Source organism: Dreissena polymorpha, chromosome 1 (genome assembly GCF_020536995.1).
Source record: "Dreissena polymorpha isolate Duluth1 chromosome 1, UMN_Dpol_1.0, whole genome shotgun sequence".
Lineage (NCBI taxonomy): Eukaryota > Metazoa > Mollusca > Bivalvia > Myida > Dreissenidae > Dreissena > Dreissena polymorpha.
This window is the reverse complement of record NC_068355.1, coordinates 196,570,271-196,586,859: the sequence shown is the minus strand read 5'-3', so window position 1 is coordinate 196,586,859 and position 16,589 is coordinate 196,570,271. Positions and strand designations below refer to the sequence as shown.

Genomic DNA, 16,589 nt, shown 5'->3' with positions numbered 1-16,589 from the left:
AACACAATAATTGCATTGTTTCATATTGTTTCGGAATCATCGCAATTTGTTCAAAATCTTGGTTTGTAGGTAAAAATTAAAATCTCCCTGTACGAGAATGAACTTTTCCAGGGATATCGTGACGTCAAACGTAACGAATTCTGATTGGTCCATTAATGTGTGTCCTCACGCGGATCGTCGTTTCCGTGGCAAGACCTTCAGCTTCGCTTGGAAGGTACTGAAAAGTGCCGCATGCGGGGTGAATAAGGTAATGGCATGCATTTTCACGACTTTGTTTCATTTAGTAATGTACCAGTTTATGAATCGATAACTTTTTTATAACAACTTTTGGTTTAATTTTCAAAGACGTTTGCTAATTGGTAGCGGTAAAAGACAACGTCTGACCTTGCGTTTAGCGATCATACTTTTATATTAATTACATCTAAGAAAAGCAAGTTTAACGTTACCAATTGATTGTTTTGCTAAAGGAGCGTTAATCAAATCCCTTTGTTCCTGTTGGTTATTTACTTTTAAAAGAAAAGTGTCATGTATTGACATTAATATTCGGATATAAAAGTTCGGATAAGGTTACACAACACTAAAACTTACATTGTGTTCGATTCGATTGCATTTCACATTAAAAATGTGCTTTGATTGTTATCTGGTAAAGGCTTGCTTTCATTTGCTGAAAACTCCAGAATGTTTACTCTCTATAGTATTATTAAATGAATAGAGGAAGATCAACAAGTTTATTTTTCTTATTTCTATTTTACAAACACCTTCAGGTTGAAAACATTAATCAGCCATGTTTCCCCGAATCCAGTCGGCGTCCATGTTAGTGGACATGGGTTTCCACGTCCAGAAGCTTTCAGTAAGGTGTAGTCGTGGCTTCAAGAACGCTGCCCGAAACTACTGCCAAAAAGCCCCAAAAGAGGAGAAAGTAATCGCAGGAACGCCCTACAAAAAGCTCTCAGTCGGAGTTCCCAAGGAAAGTTTTCCCAATGAAAGGAGAGTAGCCATTTCTCCGACTGCCGTCCAAGCGCTAGTAAAGAAAGGCTGGAATGTGAACATTGAAGATGGTGCGGGGGTTGAAGCCAAATTCACGAATGCAAACTTCCAGGAGGTCGGTGCCAAGATAACTGCAAAGAGTGACACGTACAAGTCTGACATTGTGTTGAAAGTGAGACCACCAAGCGATTCTGAAATTCCGCTGTTTAAAGAGAATGGTACCTTGATCAGCTTTCTCTACCCACAACAAAATGCAGAGCTTGTAAAGAAACTTGCCGCTCACAAACTCACCACATTCGCCATGGACAAGGTGCCAAGAATCTCCAGAGCTCAGGTTTTCGACGCTTTGTCCTCCATGGCCAACATTTCTGGTTACAAGGCTGTGATTGAAGCCGCCAACAACTATGGCAGGTTTTTCAGTGGTAAGTGTATGGAAATGTAGGCTACAAAATATCAGAAGAAAACTATTTCATGTTTGATCCACATCTGATTCTTGATGACTGCGCGATTTGATAAAAACTGTTGTACAGGAATTCAAGTCTTTATTTCTACAAGAAAACCAAACTCCTGTTCAGGGTAATTAAGTTTCTAAAAGTTATAAGAAATGCACAATATTTCTTGTCAGTTTTGGGGAAAGGCTGATCGGTTAAAGTAAAGAGCATGTTAAAGTCTAAAATGTGAAGTCAAATCAAAAAGCTTTTAATAAAGCATGGTTTGTTGTAAAACTAAAATTATGAAAATTTATTGCTAATGGTCTCTCTTCTTACATAGGCCAGATCACAGCTGCAGGCAAGGTGCCCCCGGCGAAGGTGTTTATAATCGGAGGCGGTGTGGCTGGTCTTGCAGCTGCGGGTGCAGCCAGAAACCTTGGAGCTATCACGCGGCTCTATGATGTGAGGCCGGCGGTGAAGGAACAGGCAGAATCTCTTGGAGCGGAATTCTTAGAAGTCTCTGTTAAGGTTCGGAATTTTTTTCTGAATTTGTTCACCAATAAAAGCGGTTTCATTGTTGATAAATCAATACATTTTTAAAAATAAAATACTGTCTGAACACCTTTTAACTGCTATACGTGTTTTCCCCCCAGGTATTCTGCTTCTCTGAGCAACTTAAAAGAAGAAAGCATAATTATTTATGAAGGAAAAATAGTAAATGATTCTCTTTTTCAATTTTTCTCCAGGTTTTTCTATAAAACATTGGACATCTTATAACTGCTGAGTATTTTTTTTCCAGTTCTAAATATTATTCTTCACTAAAAAATTCAGCCATCATTATTCATGAGGAAGAATGAACAGTATTATATTGTCCTTAGAAAAATAGCAATAGCATTATCTATTCTTCGTGGGGATCTTTCACATTTACTCACAAATCGTAGTATACACAATTTTAAAGTACTTGCCGCAGAAATCTTTCACAAATCAATTAAAAAAAAAGCCCTTGCCTGATTTAGTTTCTCGTATGATCATCCCTTTACTACCACCCACATAGAAGGTTGCCAACACCAATTGCATGACACATTTTGTGTTCATTTATGCAGAATTTAACTCAATGCCAGACGGCTTTGACAAATCATTCAACAATTGAGATTTCAATGTCACAGCAATGAGTGTGTATACTAACAAGCCCTTTTGGGAAAAATGAAATATCCGGATTGGGAATTTGTTTGCGTGCAAAAACCACTGATTTTAAAAAAGGATTTTCATTTAACACTTTATAATATTTCAAATTATGAGAACAAAATCATATAAATTATGGTAATATTCTTTGTAAGATGCAATTTAAGTAAAAGTGAGATTTAAAAATAATTAGACACTTGTATAAAAAAAAACTTTCGTACTATTTTTCTTGGGTTACTGCTGTACATATATATTCTGACAGATGGCCTGACCACAAAATAAGTCCTGATTGTTTTAATGTTTGTCCCTCAGGAATCCGGCGCCGCGGCTGGTGGCTACGCCAAGGACATTAAAGAAATGTCGACAGAGTTCCAGGACGCTGTCAAGGCGCTGTACGCCAAGCAGTGCAATGAGGTGGACATCATCATCACCACGGCTCTCATTCCTGGGAAAAAGGCCCCCATTCTGATCACAAAGGTTTGGTTCCACAATGGTTATCGAGTTCAGCAAGATTCACTTAAACCTTTCCCACTTAGAAGCAAAGTGAAAATGGCTATTTGCAAGCAGTGCAAAACCAGAACAGCCTGCAAGAGTAACTCACAGTCTGTTCAGGTTTTATGCTGTTTGCTGTTCATCAGTGTCTAAGGGTTAGAATGATGCCTTTGAAACTTGAATTTAGGAAAAAAGGTCTTTAATTAAATGTAACTTTCTAAGGTACTACAAATGCATCAAAATACGTATATAAGTGGGAAAGAGTTAATTAAATGAAATTTCTTCTAAATTATTTGGATTGAAAGTTCTTTTAATTTCTCATGAAATTGAGTCTGATATTAATAGAAATGAATATTTTATTTCATTATGTACATGATAATTACCCATATTTTCTTATTAGTACCAACACGGTACGTTACATAAATGATACTGTAAAGAATTGTTATCCTATTTCTTACCCTAAGGCTGACTTCAAGTCTGGAGACGCTTTTATGCATTGATGGAATAAAGTTTATGTTAAAATATTTTAATCGCTACACACATGAGGTCCAAGAGCGTTAATTTGATAGTATGGCATATTAATGGAGGGGTTTATTGTGTACTTCTATTAAGATCTTGGAATTTCAAGTATTAAAGGTTGTGTGGTGAAGGCATTATAACTTCAAATATTAATAGTGTTTGTGTAGTTGATATCACCTCAGAGACTATTATTAAGCTTCCATTGACCTTTGGCATAGTTAAAGTTAGAAAATTTTAAAGACATCACTTTGCCTGTGGTTTCTGCTAAATAACTATTGGTGTATTCTACTTGTTCAGGAAATGATAGAGACAATGAAGCCAGGCTCGGTGGTTGTGGACCTGGCTGCTGAGGCTGGTGGGAACATCGAGACAATCCGACCAGGCGAGCTGTACAAGTACAAGGATGTGGTACACATCGGCTACACCGACCTGCCCAGTCGTCTGCCCACCCAGTCCAGTACGCTGTATGGGAACAACATCACCAAGCTGCTACTGTCTATGGGTAAGTGTATGGGACTGTATGGGAACAACATCACCAAGCTGCTACTGTCTATGGGTAAGTGTATGGGACTGTATGGGAACAACATCACCAAGCTGCTACTGTCTATGGGTAAGTGTATGGGACTGTACGGGAACAACATCACCAAGCTGCTACTGTCTATGGGTAAGTGTATGGGACTGTATGGGAACAACATCACCAAGCTGCTACTGTCTATGGGTAAGTGTATGGGACTGTATGGGAACAACATCAACAAGCTGCTACTGTCTATGGGTAAGTGTATGGGACTGTATGGGAATGACATCACCAAGCTGCTACTGTCTATGGGTAAGTGTATGGGACTGTATGGGAACAACATCAACAAGCTGCTACTGTCTATGGGTAAGTGTATGGGACTGTATGGGAATGACATCACCAAGCTGCTACTGTCTATGGGTAAGTGTATGGGACTGTATGGGAACAACATCACCAAGCTGCAACTGTCTATGGGTAAGTGTATGGGACTGTATGGGAACAACATCACCAAGCTGCTACTGTCTATGGGTAAGTGTATGGGACTGTATGGGAACAACATCAACAAGCTGCTACTGTCTATGGGTAAGTGTATGGGACTGTATGGGAATGACATCACCAAGCTGCTACTGTCTATGGGTAAGTGTATGGGACTGTATAGGAACAACATCACCAAGCTGCTACTGTCTATGGGTAAGTGTATGGGACTGTATGGGAATGACATCACCAAGCTGCTACTGTATATGGGTAAGTGTATGGGACTGTATGGGAATGACATCACCAAGCTGCTACTGTCTATGGGTAAGTGTATGGGACTGTATAGGAACAACATCACCAAGCTGCTACTGTCTATGGGTAAGTGTATGGGACTGTAAGGGAACAACATCACCAAGCTGCTACTGTCTATGGGTAAGTGTATGGGACTGTACGGAGACAACATCACCAAGCTGCTACTGTCTATGGGTAAGTGTATGGGACTGTATAGGAACAACATCACCAAGCTGCTACTGTCTATGGGTAAGTGTATGGGACTGTACGGGGACAACATCACCAAGCTGTTACTGTCTATGGGTAAGTGTATGGGACTGTATGGGAACAACATCACCAAGCTGCTACTGTCTATGGGTAAGTGTATGGGACTGTATGGGAACAACATCACCAAGCTGCTACTGTCTATTGGTAAGTGTATGGGACTGTACGGGGACAACATTACCAAGCTGCTACTGTCTATGGGTAAGTGTATGGGACTGTATGGGAACAACATCATCAAGCTGCTACTGTCTATGGGTAAGTGTATGGGACTGTATGGGAACAACATCACCAAGCTGCTACTGTCTATGGGTATGGGACTGTATGGGAACAACATCACCAAGCTGCTACTGTCTATGGGTAAGTGTATGGGACTGTACGGGGACAACATTACCAAGCTGCTACTGTCTATGGGTATGGGGCTGTATGGGAACAACATCACCAAGCTGCTACTGTCTATGGGTAAGTGTATGGGACTGTACGGGAACAACATCACCAAGCTGCTACTGTCTATGGGTAAGTGTATGGGACTGTATGGGAACAACATCACCAAGCTGCTACTGTCTATGGGTAAGTGTATGGGACTATACGGGGACAACATCACCAAGCTGCTACTGTCTATGGGTATGGGGCTGTATGGGAACAACATCACCAAGCTGCTACTGTCTATGGGTAAGTGTATGGGACTGTACGGGAACAACATCACCAAGCTGCTACTGTCTATGGGTAAGTGTATGGGACTGTATGGGAACAACATCACCAAGCTGCTACTGTCTATGGGTAAGTGTATGGGACTGTACGGGAACAACATCACCAAGCTGCTACTGTCTATGGGTAAGTGTATGGGACTGTATGGGAACAACATCACCAAGCTGCTACTGTCTATGGGTAAGTGTATGGGACTGTATGGGAACAACATCACCAAGCTGCTACTGTCTATGGGTAAGTGTATGGGACTGTACAGGAACAACATCACCAAGCTGATACTGTCTATGGGTAAGTGTATGGGACTGTACGGGAACAACATCATCAAGCTGTTACTGTCTATGGGTAAGTGTATGGGACTGTATGGGAACAACATCATCAAGCTGCTACTGTCTATGGGTAAGTGTATGGGACTGTACGGGAACAACATCATCAAGCTGCTACTGTCTATGGGTAAGTGTATGGGACTGTACGGGAACAACATCACCAAGCTGCTACTGTCTATGGGTAAGTGTATGGGACTGTATGGGAACAACATCATCAAGCTGCTACTGTCTATGGGTAAGTGTATGGGACTGTATGGGAACAACATCACCAAGCTGCTACTGTCTATGGGTAAGTGTATGGGACTGTATGGGAACAACATCACCAAGCTGCTACTGTCTATGGGTAAGTGTATGGGACTGTACGGGAACAACATCATCAAGCTGCTACTGTCTATGGGTAAGTGTATGGGACTGTATGGGAACAACATCATCAAGCTGCTACTGTCTATGGGTAAGTGTATGGGACTGTACGGGAACAACATCACCAAGCTGCTACTGTCTATGGGTAAGTGTATGGGACTGTATGGGAACAACATCACCAAGCTGCTACTGTCTATGGGTAAGTGTATGGGACTGTATGGGAACAACATCATCAAGCTGCTACTGTCTATGGGTAAGTGTATGGGACTGTATGGGAACAACATCACCAAGCTGCTACTGTCTATGGGTATGGGACTGTATGGGAACAACATCACCAAGCTGCTACTGTCTATGGGTAAGTGTATGGGACTGTACGGGGACAACATTACCAAGCTGCTACTGTCTATGGGTATGGGGCTGTATGGGAACAACATCACCAAGCTGCTACTGTCTATGGGTAAGTGTATGGGACTGTACGGGAACAACATCACCAAGCTGCTACTGTCTATGGGTAAGTGTATGGGACTGTATGGGAACAACATCACCAAGCTGCTACTGTCTATGGGTAAGTGTATGGGACTATACGGGGACAACATCACCAAGCTGCTACTGTCTATGGGTATGGGGCTGTATGGGAACAACATCACCAAGCTGCTACTGTCTATGGGTAAGTGTATGGGACTGTACGGGAACAACATCACCAAGCTGCTACTGTCTATGGGTAAGTGTATGGGACTGTATGGGAACAACATCACCAAGCTGCTACTGTCTATGGGTAAGTGTATGGGACTGTACGGGAACAACATCACCAAGCTGCTACTGTCTATGGGTAAGTGTATGGGACTGTATGGGAACAACATCACCAAGCTGCTACTGTCTATGGGTAAGTGTATGGGACTGTATGGGAACAACATCACCAAGCTGCTACTGTCTATGGGTAAGTGTATGGGACTGTACAGGAACAACATCACCAAGCTGATACTGTCTATGGGTAAGTGTATGGGACTGTACGGGAACAACATCATCAAGCTGCTACTGTCTATGGGTAAGTGTATGGGACTGTATGGGAACAACATCATCAAGCTGCTACTGTCTATGGGTAAGTGTATGGGACTGTACGGGAACAACATCATCAAGCTGCTACTGTCTATGGGTAAGTGTATGGGACTGTACGGGAACAACATCATCAAGCTGCTACTGTCTATGGGTAAGTGTATGGGACTGTATGGGAACAACATCATCAAGCTGCTACTGTCTATGGGTAAGTGTATGGGACTGTACGGGAACAACATCACCAAGCTGCTACTGTCTATGGGTAAGTGTATGGGACTGTATGGGAACAACATCACCAAGCTGCTACTGTCTATGGGTAAGTGTATGGGACTGTATGGGAACAACATCATCAAGCTGCTACTGTCTATGGGTAAGTGTATGGGACTGTACGGGAACAACATCACCAAGCTGCTACTGTCTATGGGTAAGTGTATGGGACTGTACGGGAACAACATCATCAAGCTGCTACTGTCTATGGGTAAGTGTATGGGACTGTATAGGAACAACATCACCAAGCTGCTGCTGTCTATGGGTATGGGACTGTACAGGAACAACATCACCAAGCTGCTACTGTCTATGGGTAAGTGTATGGGACTGTATGGGAACAACATCACCAAGCTGCTACTGTCTATGGGTAAGTGTATGGGACTATACGGGAACAAGATCACCAAGCTGCTACTGTCTATGGGTAAGTGTATGGGACTATACGGGAACAAGATCACCAAGCTGCTACTGTCTATGGGTAAGTGTATGGGACTGTACAGGAACAACATCACCAAGCTTCTACTGTCTATGGGTAAGTGTATGGGACTGTATAGGAACAACATCACGAAGCTGCTACTGTCTATGGGTAAGTGTATGGGACTGTATGGGAACAACATCACCAAGCTGTTACTGTCTATGGGTAAGTGTATGGGACTGTATGGGAACAACATCATCAAGCTGCTACTGTCTATGGGTAAGTGTATGGGACTTTATGGGAACAACATCACCAAGCTGCTACTGTCTATGGGTAAGTGTATGGGACTGTACGGGAACAACATCACCAAGCTGCTACTGTCTATGGGTAAGTGTATGGGACTGTATGGGAACAACATCACCAAGCTGCTACTGTCTATGGGTAAGTGTATGGGACTGTGCGGGAACAACATTACCAAGCTGCTACTGTCTATGGGTAAGTGTATGGGACTGTACGGAAACAACATCACCAAGCTGCTACTGTCTATGGGTAAGTGTATGGGACTGTATGGGAACAACATCACCAAGCTTCTACTGTCTATGGGTAAGTGTATGGGACTGTATGGGAACAACATCACCAAGCTGCTACTGTCAATGGGTAAGATTATGGGACTGTATGGGAACAACATCACCAAGCTGCTTCTGTCTATGGGTAAGTGTATGGGACTTTATGGGAACAACATCACCAAGCTGCTACTGTCTATGGGTAAGTGTATGGGACTGTACGGGAACAACATCACCAAGCTGCTACTGTCTATGGGTAAGTGTATGGTACTGTTTGGGAACAACATCACCAAGCTGCTACTGTCTATGGGTAAGTGTATGGGACTGTATGGGAACAACATCACCAAGCTGCTACTGTCTATGGGTAAGTGTATGGGACTGTATGGGAACAACATCACCAAGGTGCTTCTGTCTATGGGTAAGTGTATGGGACTGTATGGGAACAACATCACCAAGCTGCTACTGTCTATGGGTAAGTGTATGGGACTGTACGGGAACAACATCACCAAGCTGTTACTGTCTATGGGTAAGTGTATGGGACTGTATGGGAACAACATCACCAAGCTGCTGCTGTCTATGGGTAAGATTATGGGACTGTATGGGAACAACATCACCAAGCAGCTACTGTCTATGGGTAAGTGTATGGGACTGTATGGGAACAACATCACCAAGCTGCTACTGTCTATGGGTAAGTGTATGGGACTGTATGGGAACAACATCACCAAGGTGCTACTGTCTATGGGTAAGTGTATTGGACTGTATGGGAACAACATCACCAAGCTGCTTCAGTCTATGGGTAAGTGTATGGGACTGTATGGGAACAACATCACCAAGCTGCTACTGTCTATGGGTAAGTGTATGGGACTGTATGGGAACAACATCACCAAGCTGCTACTGTCTATGGGTAAGTGTATGGGACTTTTTAATATGTACCCTGTATGGGAACAACATCACCAAGCTGCTACTGTCTATGGGAAAGTTAATGGGACCCAGTCCATTACACTGTATTGGAACAACATCCCCAATCTGCTTCTTTTTATGGTTAACATTATGGGACTTTGCAAATATTGCAAACAAGTAGATATGGTGTTACATGATGCATGTGAAGGGTAAGATGTAGCTGTAAGAAAACATTTACAAGATCCTACACTTCTTGGGTTAGTTCAAACTTATTCATTTTAGCTTGATTGCATAGAAAGCCTAAGGCTTATTTGAAACACTCTTGAGTCTGTTTCCTTGGACTAGAACTGTTTATGGGGTAGATCTAAAGAAATCTCCCACAGTAGGGATCGAGCCTTTGGCCTCCTGATCTCTAGGCGGGAGCCAGATACACTACGCCACGTCCTCATTGGTCCTCTAATGGGTAATAATTACATAATAAAGATCGTATTTAGCACTTTAATGAGATAAGTTTACACTAGTGTATTTTAGCATGATTGTATCAAAAGCCTAGTCTTATCCTTATTGAGAAATATAACAAATGATTTGCATTTTTTTATATTTTTATTTTTTATATTTTTATCAGGGCTCGAATTAAACAAGCACTGGCAAACTGGCCATTTGCGAGTTAATTTAAAAAAACGCGTCTAAAATGCGAGTGCACAAATTAGGTACTCGCAATTTTTTGCGAGTTTGAGTAAAATTAAGATCAGGTATCACATATTGCTTAATATGTATTACCTGATTATCCCGGATAATTATTTAATCCAGCACTTTAATATTTAAACACAAATGCAGACCGAGAATGAACGAAAGTATTGTTTGAGAATTGAATAGACACAACCGGTCGCCATTTGTCAGAAGTGTCAGGTGCGCGTTAATAGCACAAGATAACACACGCTATGATGACGTTAAACAGGGTATTCCCATTGAACATGCGAAACCAACCCAGAGCGATGTGTGCGCATCCGACATAATTTTAAAATAGCAACCAATCTAAGATTGTTATATGTTTTGTGTTTAAAACAAATAGCATGATGTAACCCCAATCGATTTTTCAGATGTGTACTATATTTGGTTTTTCGCTGAAAAAAAGTTCAAACGTCGGGTTGTTGATCAGACAGTTCATTTTTAAGCTGTGCAATCAGTGTATACTTTATTTAAAAACAAAAATACTCGACAAGTTGTCACAAGGGCTGAATGAGTTGCTGAGAAAGGCCTAGATCATAGTATACCTTTAAATAGTGTTATTTGCACTGTTCTTGCATTTTTAAACATTTTAAGTTAAAATAAACATTGTTCCTCCAGTTTTATATTTGTGTTTCTGTTACCACATTATCACTACAAGTTCAGGGCTTTATTTTTCGAGTTAAGATCTACCAAAGGATGCATTTTTTTTAAAACTTGTATTGCGAGTTGTAAAGAAATTTTTTTAACAACTCGCAATTTTTTGCGAGTTGATAAAAAACCTAATTCGAGCCCTGATTTTATGCAAAACTAAAATAGTAAATAATGAATATGATTCTGCTACAATATTTCAAATAAGAAACTTCTTGGAATGACCAAATTCAAATTATAAAAAGATGTCACTAAACTGGTTTGGCTTTTGAGTATTAGCCACTTTTACCAGCCCAAAAGTACCGCCATATGAAGTGACTTTTATGGTACTTCTTGTATTGATAGTTCTTTTTATTCAGGAGAGAAGGACCACTTCAATATCAATTTAGATGACGAGGTTGTAAGAGGCTCTATTGTCACAAAGAATGTAAGTATAGGAGCTTTCAAGTCCTTGCACTGTTTTGGTCGGTGGCAGTTCTTGGTGGGGGGGAGTTTTTTTCGGTTAAACAAAAATTTAGTAAAATAAAAAGTTAACCTTTACAAAATCAGTGTTCGGTAGGTGTGGTAGGTCATAATAGATTTAGAAAGATACAAATGCTTGTTTTTATATTTTGTGTCACAATATATTCCAAGTGGATTGCTTGCATGAATATCTGGACATTTACGAGCGAACTCGACATTGTCTTCGGGCAGCGTTGGAAGCACCACTTAGTTCTCTAAATATTTGGATATCGTTGTGGGAAATTCACATGGAATATATTGTCACACAAAATATAAAAATGAGGTTTTTGTGGTTGTATCTTGTAAAATCTATATTACCAGACCACATCTAGCGTTGAAATTTTGGGTTTTGCTATACGGAACACTGCTTTTTATTATGTGTTTACTTTATTTTTCTTTTTTTTTGTTGATTTTGAGTGTTAATGGGACTTAAAAAAAGCAACATTTTTTTATATTTCAGTAGATGACTTTACTTCATTTTGTAAACTGTTCAAAATAAAACAAGTTTGGAATAAAAGTGATGATACGAAAAAAGGTCTGTTATCCCTTCACTTAATTCTGAATCACCTTTAATAAACAATTATACTACTCCAGATTTCACATATATTGATTTAAAAATGTGGCTATATTATTGCAAGTTGAATAGGATTTTCCTGCATTTCAACAAAATATGTAATGTCTGGTATACAGAAATACAAGAGCATCGCATAACGGCCTTAACGGATGCCACGCTCGGCTGCGAAAGCTTGTCAGATTTTTTTATTTTTTTTTAGAGGTCACAGTGACCTTGACCTTTGACCTAGTGACCCAAAAATGGGTGTGACGTGTAGAACTCATCAATGTGCATCTACCGATATATGAAGTTTCAAAGTTGTAGGTGGAAGCACTTTGATTGTAGAGCAAAATGTAAAGGTTTTAGCACGGCGCCGGCTGACGACACGACAAGGACATGGCAACGACGAGCTGGCTATGACAAAACCTCAGGTTTTCTCCGAAAACAGCCGAGCTTATAATCACAGAAACCTTGATAAGAATTTAAGAAGATCGCAGAATTTATGTGAATATGCATGACTTTGCAATTATAACTACCATACCTCCTTGATTGTAAGACAGGAATATTTACCTTAGAATTTCATCTAACAGTTTGATGACCCGTCTGAAAATCTAAAAAAAAAATTATTGACTTCTGAATGTAATTTTCATCAAAACAGTCAAAAAACTGCTGAAAAAAGCATATATTTTTGAAGAGCATGTTTATTAAATACATATTTTGAGCTTGTCTCAATATATTTTTAAACAAATATATATTAGAAACATGCTAATTACGAAATTAGATGTAAGAAAACTGCCATTTTATGCATTGACAGTATTTGTGAAATAAGGGAGACTATTCTTAAAGACAGTTAAAATTGCCTCTAAGAGTCTTTGAATTATTTACCTTTACTTCAACTAAAATGATCAAAATCTCATGATTTAATTACAATTTTAATCGCATTTATTGGCATTAAATGTGTTAATAAATTATTTGAACATGGAATTTAATTATTTGCCTTGATGGTAAAAATTAATTGTAAACATTCTAAATAAATGAAAGAACGTCTTCTGTACCAATAAAAATGAAGTACACACACACACACACACACACACACACACACACACACACACACACACACACACACACACACACACACACACACACACACACACACACACACACACACACACACACACACACACACACACACACACACACACACACACACACACACACACACACACACACACACACACACACACACACACACACACACACACACACACACACACACACACACACACACACAATCATGTCTTGCAAGATAATGAAAACGTATGAACAAAGTGGTAACAGGACGGTTCCAAGCTGTCAAACCAAAAACGTATGAACAAAGTAATCTAATGCTTTCACCTAGTGATAGTGCATGGGATAGTTGGTCAAAGTATGGTCAAAGGACCCAATCTTATAGTCAATTCATATTATAATCAAGGAAGTATGGTGTATGACAATGCAATCATAATATAAAATAACACAGACACTACTTTATATGACCTCAGGGTGAGATCCTTCCCCCAGCCCCGCCCCCACAGCTGGACGCTGCCGTGGCGGCAAAGCCCAAGGCCCCAGGGGTTGCACCCCCCGCCCCTGTGGACCCCAAGACGAGGACCTTCAACAACGCAATGAGATACTCTGGAGGTCTCGGCACTATGCTGGCCCTTGGAGCTGTCTCACCTAACCCTGCCTTTACCACCATGGTGACGACTTTTGGGTTGGCTGGAATTGTAGGTAAGATTAACCGAAATTCAATGATTTAATTTTGATTTAACCTCATTTTAGCTTATTGAAATCCTAAGATAGTTTTATCATAGATGCTAACTTTAAAAGATGTGTTTCAAAGGGAAAGTTTTTGTGGTACAGGGCTTTTTTTCCTTCTTTAGGCCCCTTCTATCAAGAGAAAGGCCCCTTCCCCTAAAACTCCAAGAGAAAGGCCCCTTCCCTTAAGACAATTTCTTTAAAATCTTGCACATTTTCCCAAATTTCATGCTTACTTTGGGACATTGCTTCCCCTTTTTCAGTTTTTTAGCTCTACTGGCCGAAGGCCTGAAGAGCTTATGTCATGGCGTGGTTTCCGTCGTCCGTCCATGCGTGATTTAGACTTTTTCTTGTTTACACGATTAAGTCCACAGTTTTCATCCGATTTTCTTCAAACTTGTTCAGTGTCTTTATATTAATGAGGACTCCAACCCTATTGAAAATGGGTTACATCAGAGTAAAAAGTCCAGAATTATCTCCCCTTGAATTTGAGAAAATTGTGAAATAAGGCTTGTTTACGTAATAAAGTCCAGTTTTCATCCAATCATTTCCCAACAGTCTCTTTTTCTGAATGATGAGTCATACCCTATTGAAAATGAGCAATATCGGAGTTATAAGTCCAGAATTATCTCCCCTTGAATTTGAGAAAAAAATGAAAATCTTTAACATTTTGCCATAACTTTGCAATATTGAAGATAGCAGCTTCATATTTGGCATGCATGTATATCTCATGGAGCTGCATATTTTAGTGGTGAAAGGTCAAGGTCATCCTTCAAGATCAAAGGTAAAAAAAAAATCGAAGTGGCGCAGAATGGGACATGGTGTTTCCGACAAACACATTTCTTGTTTGTTTGCATATAAAGTTCAAATCAAGAGCTCCAGATAAGGTTTTGTGAAATTCTTAACGTTACTACCAGATTTTCAAAAAGAATTCTTAACTCTAAAATTTTATTCTTAACGTTACTACTAAGTTTTGGAAAATAATTCTTAACTTTTCTAAATGACTTAAAAATAATTAATAATGGTTATTTTCATGCAAAAATCAAAGTAACAAGTTCAACAGTGTCTATTCAGTAATATACAATTTTATTTTTCAAATACCTTCATATGCCCAAACTGTGCTTAGATTGCATGCCTTCAATGAATTGTTACATATTTCACAATTAAAACGGGTCTCCCCTTCAATCTTTTCAACGATTGGCCACGGGAATTGTCCCTTCCACTCGTTCAATGTATTTTTGTTTAAGTTTTGACCCGTCTTGTCGCGGTTTTTTTAGCTTTTCTGACTGTTTCGGCAACTGAACATACAATATCGTATAAGATCTTTTCTATAATGTCTTTCTTAATGTCGGCTCGCTTTGCAGTGTTTTAGGACGCTCTCTGGGCGCCCCCATTGTTTTTTGAGAGACTGTACACGCCCCTTTTATTGGAAAAAATGCGCTTTGTTAAACAAACCCAATAATCATTTTATATAAGCACTGAAAAGATATTTAATACGCGAAAAGAACTCAATAAAAATCGATACAAACCGATGTAAAAATAATATTTGTAACTTGATTTTGCAATTCTTAATGGTACGACAAGATTTAAAAATAAATGCGTACTTCAAAATAATTCGTAATTACGAAAATACGACCCTTATCTGGAGCTCTGTATCCTTTTGAAACTTCAACGGATGTTTATATTATCAATGGCCAGAACCCCATTGAGAGTGAAGAAAATTTGTCCAACTTATTGTTGAAAAGGAGCCATTTGAAATTTTATGTTTCTTCTTGTTTATGCGATAAATTTCCCATTTTGGGTCTGTTTGTTTAAAACTTACTCAGAATTGTTCATACTATCAAGGGCTTGAGCCCTATTGATTCCAGCCAGTAGAGCGATTCAGGCCCTCGTGGGCCTCTTGTTTAATATTTTTCCCCCAAAATGGAATGCCAAATCCTTTTTCCCAAATCAAGAAAAAAAACAACCTGTGATCCCTAGGAGAATACCCAAAGTAGCAATATCACTGTATGTAATAACTACTACCACTCATATTGTTGAAATATGTTACACTTCACTCTATTACTATCTTTTCACAGGCTACTACACAGTGTGGAATGTAACCCCAGCGTTACACTCCCCCCTCATGTCCGTGACAAACGCCATCTCTGGCATCACCGCAGTTGGTGGAATGCTGCTCATGAGCAAAGGGTTGGTACTTTGTCAGTGTTTTTTTTTCTTTAGTACAGGAAAACAGGGCCCGTATTCACCAACCGATTCTTAGACTTAAGAATAAAGAATAGACTTGGAACCAAGAAAATGCGTTCAGTGTTTGAATATATACAGGCCTCCACTGGTGATTATGTCATTAACAAAATGTTCTATATGAAGAATAATATAGATAGAGATGTTTACTGCAGAGTTTGACTCAAAATTAAAGAAATTCTTTAATTTTCTAATTTAAATAAATTTCTTTATTCTTAGACTTAAGTCCAAGAATTGTTTGATGAATACGGGCCCTGGGAGCACTTTCCATATTATGAAAAAACTAAAAATTTCAATATTGCTGTCAAAAAATTCCCAATTAAAGATTTCACATTTTTATGCCCCCTAATCACTTTCCAAATTATGAAAAAACTACACAT

At 39.6% G+C, this 16,589-nt stretch overlaps 1 protein-coding gene across 1 annotated transcript in view; it reads left to right on the top strand.

Annotated features, from left to right (window-relative positions):
• The first annotated feature begins 108 nt into the window (after nt 1-108).
• LOC127864476 (NAD(P) transhydrogenase, mitochondrial-like) overlaps nt 109-16,589 on the top strand; it is a 32,604-nt gene continuing 16,123 nt past the window's right edge. Inside the window, exons 1-8 of the mRNA XM_052404097.1 lie at nt 109-247; nt 765-1,409; nt 1,759-1,946; nt 2,913-3,077; nt 3,909-4,113; nt 11,474-11,541; nt 13,710-13,938; nt 16,044-16,155. Coding sequence (XP_052260057.1) covers nt 785-1,409; nt 1,759-1,946; nt 2,913-3,077; nt 3,909-4,113; nt 11,474-11,541; nt 13,710-13,938; nt 16,044-16,155 — 1,592 coding nt within the window. The 5' untranslated portion in view covers nt 109-247; nt 765-784. The remainder of the gene's footprint in view (nt 248-764; nt 1,410-1,758; nt 1,947-2,912; nt 3,078-3,908; nt 4,114-11,473; nt 11,542-13,709; nt 13,939-16,043; nt 16,156-16,589) is intronic.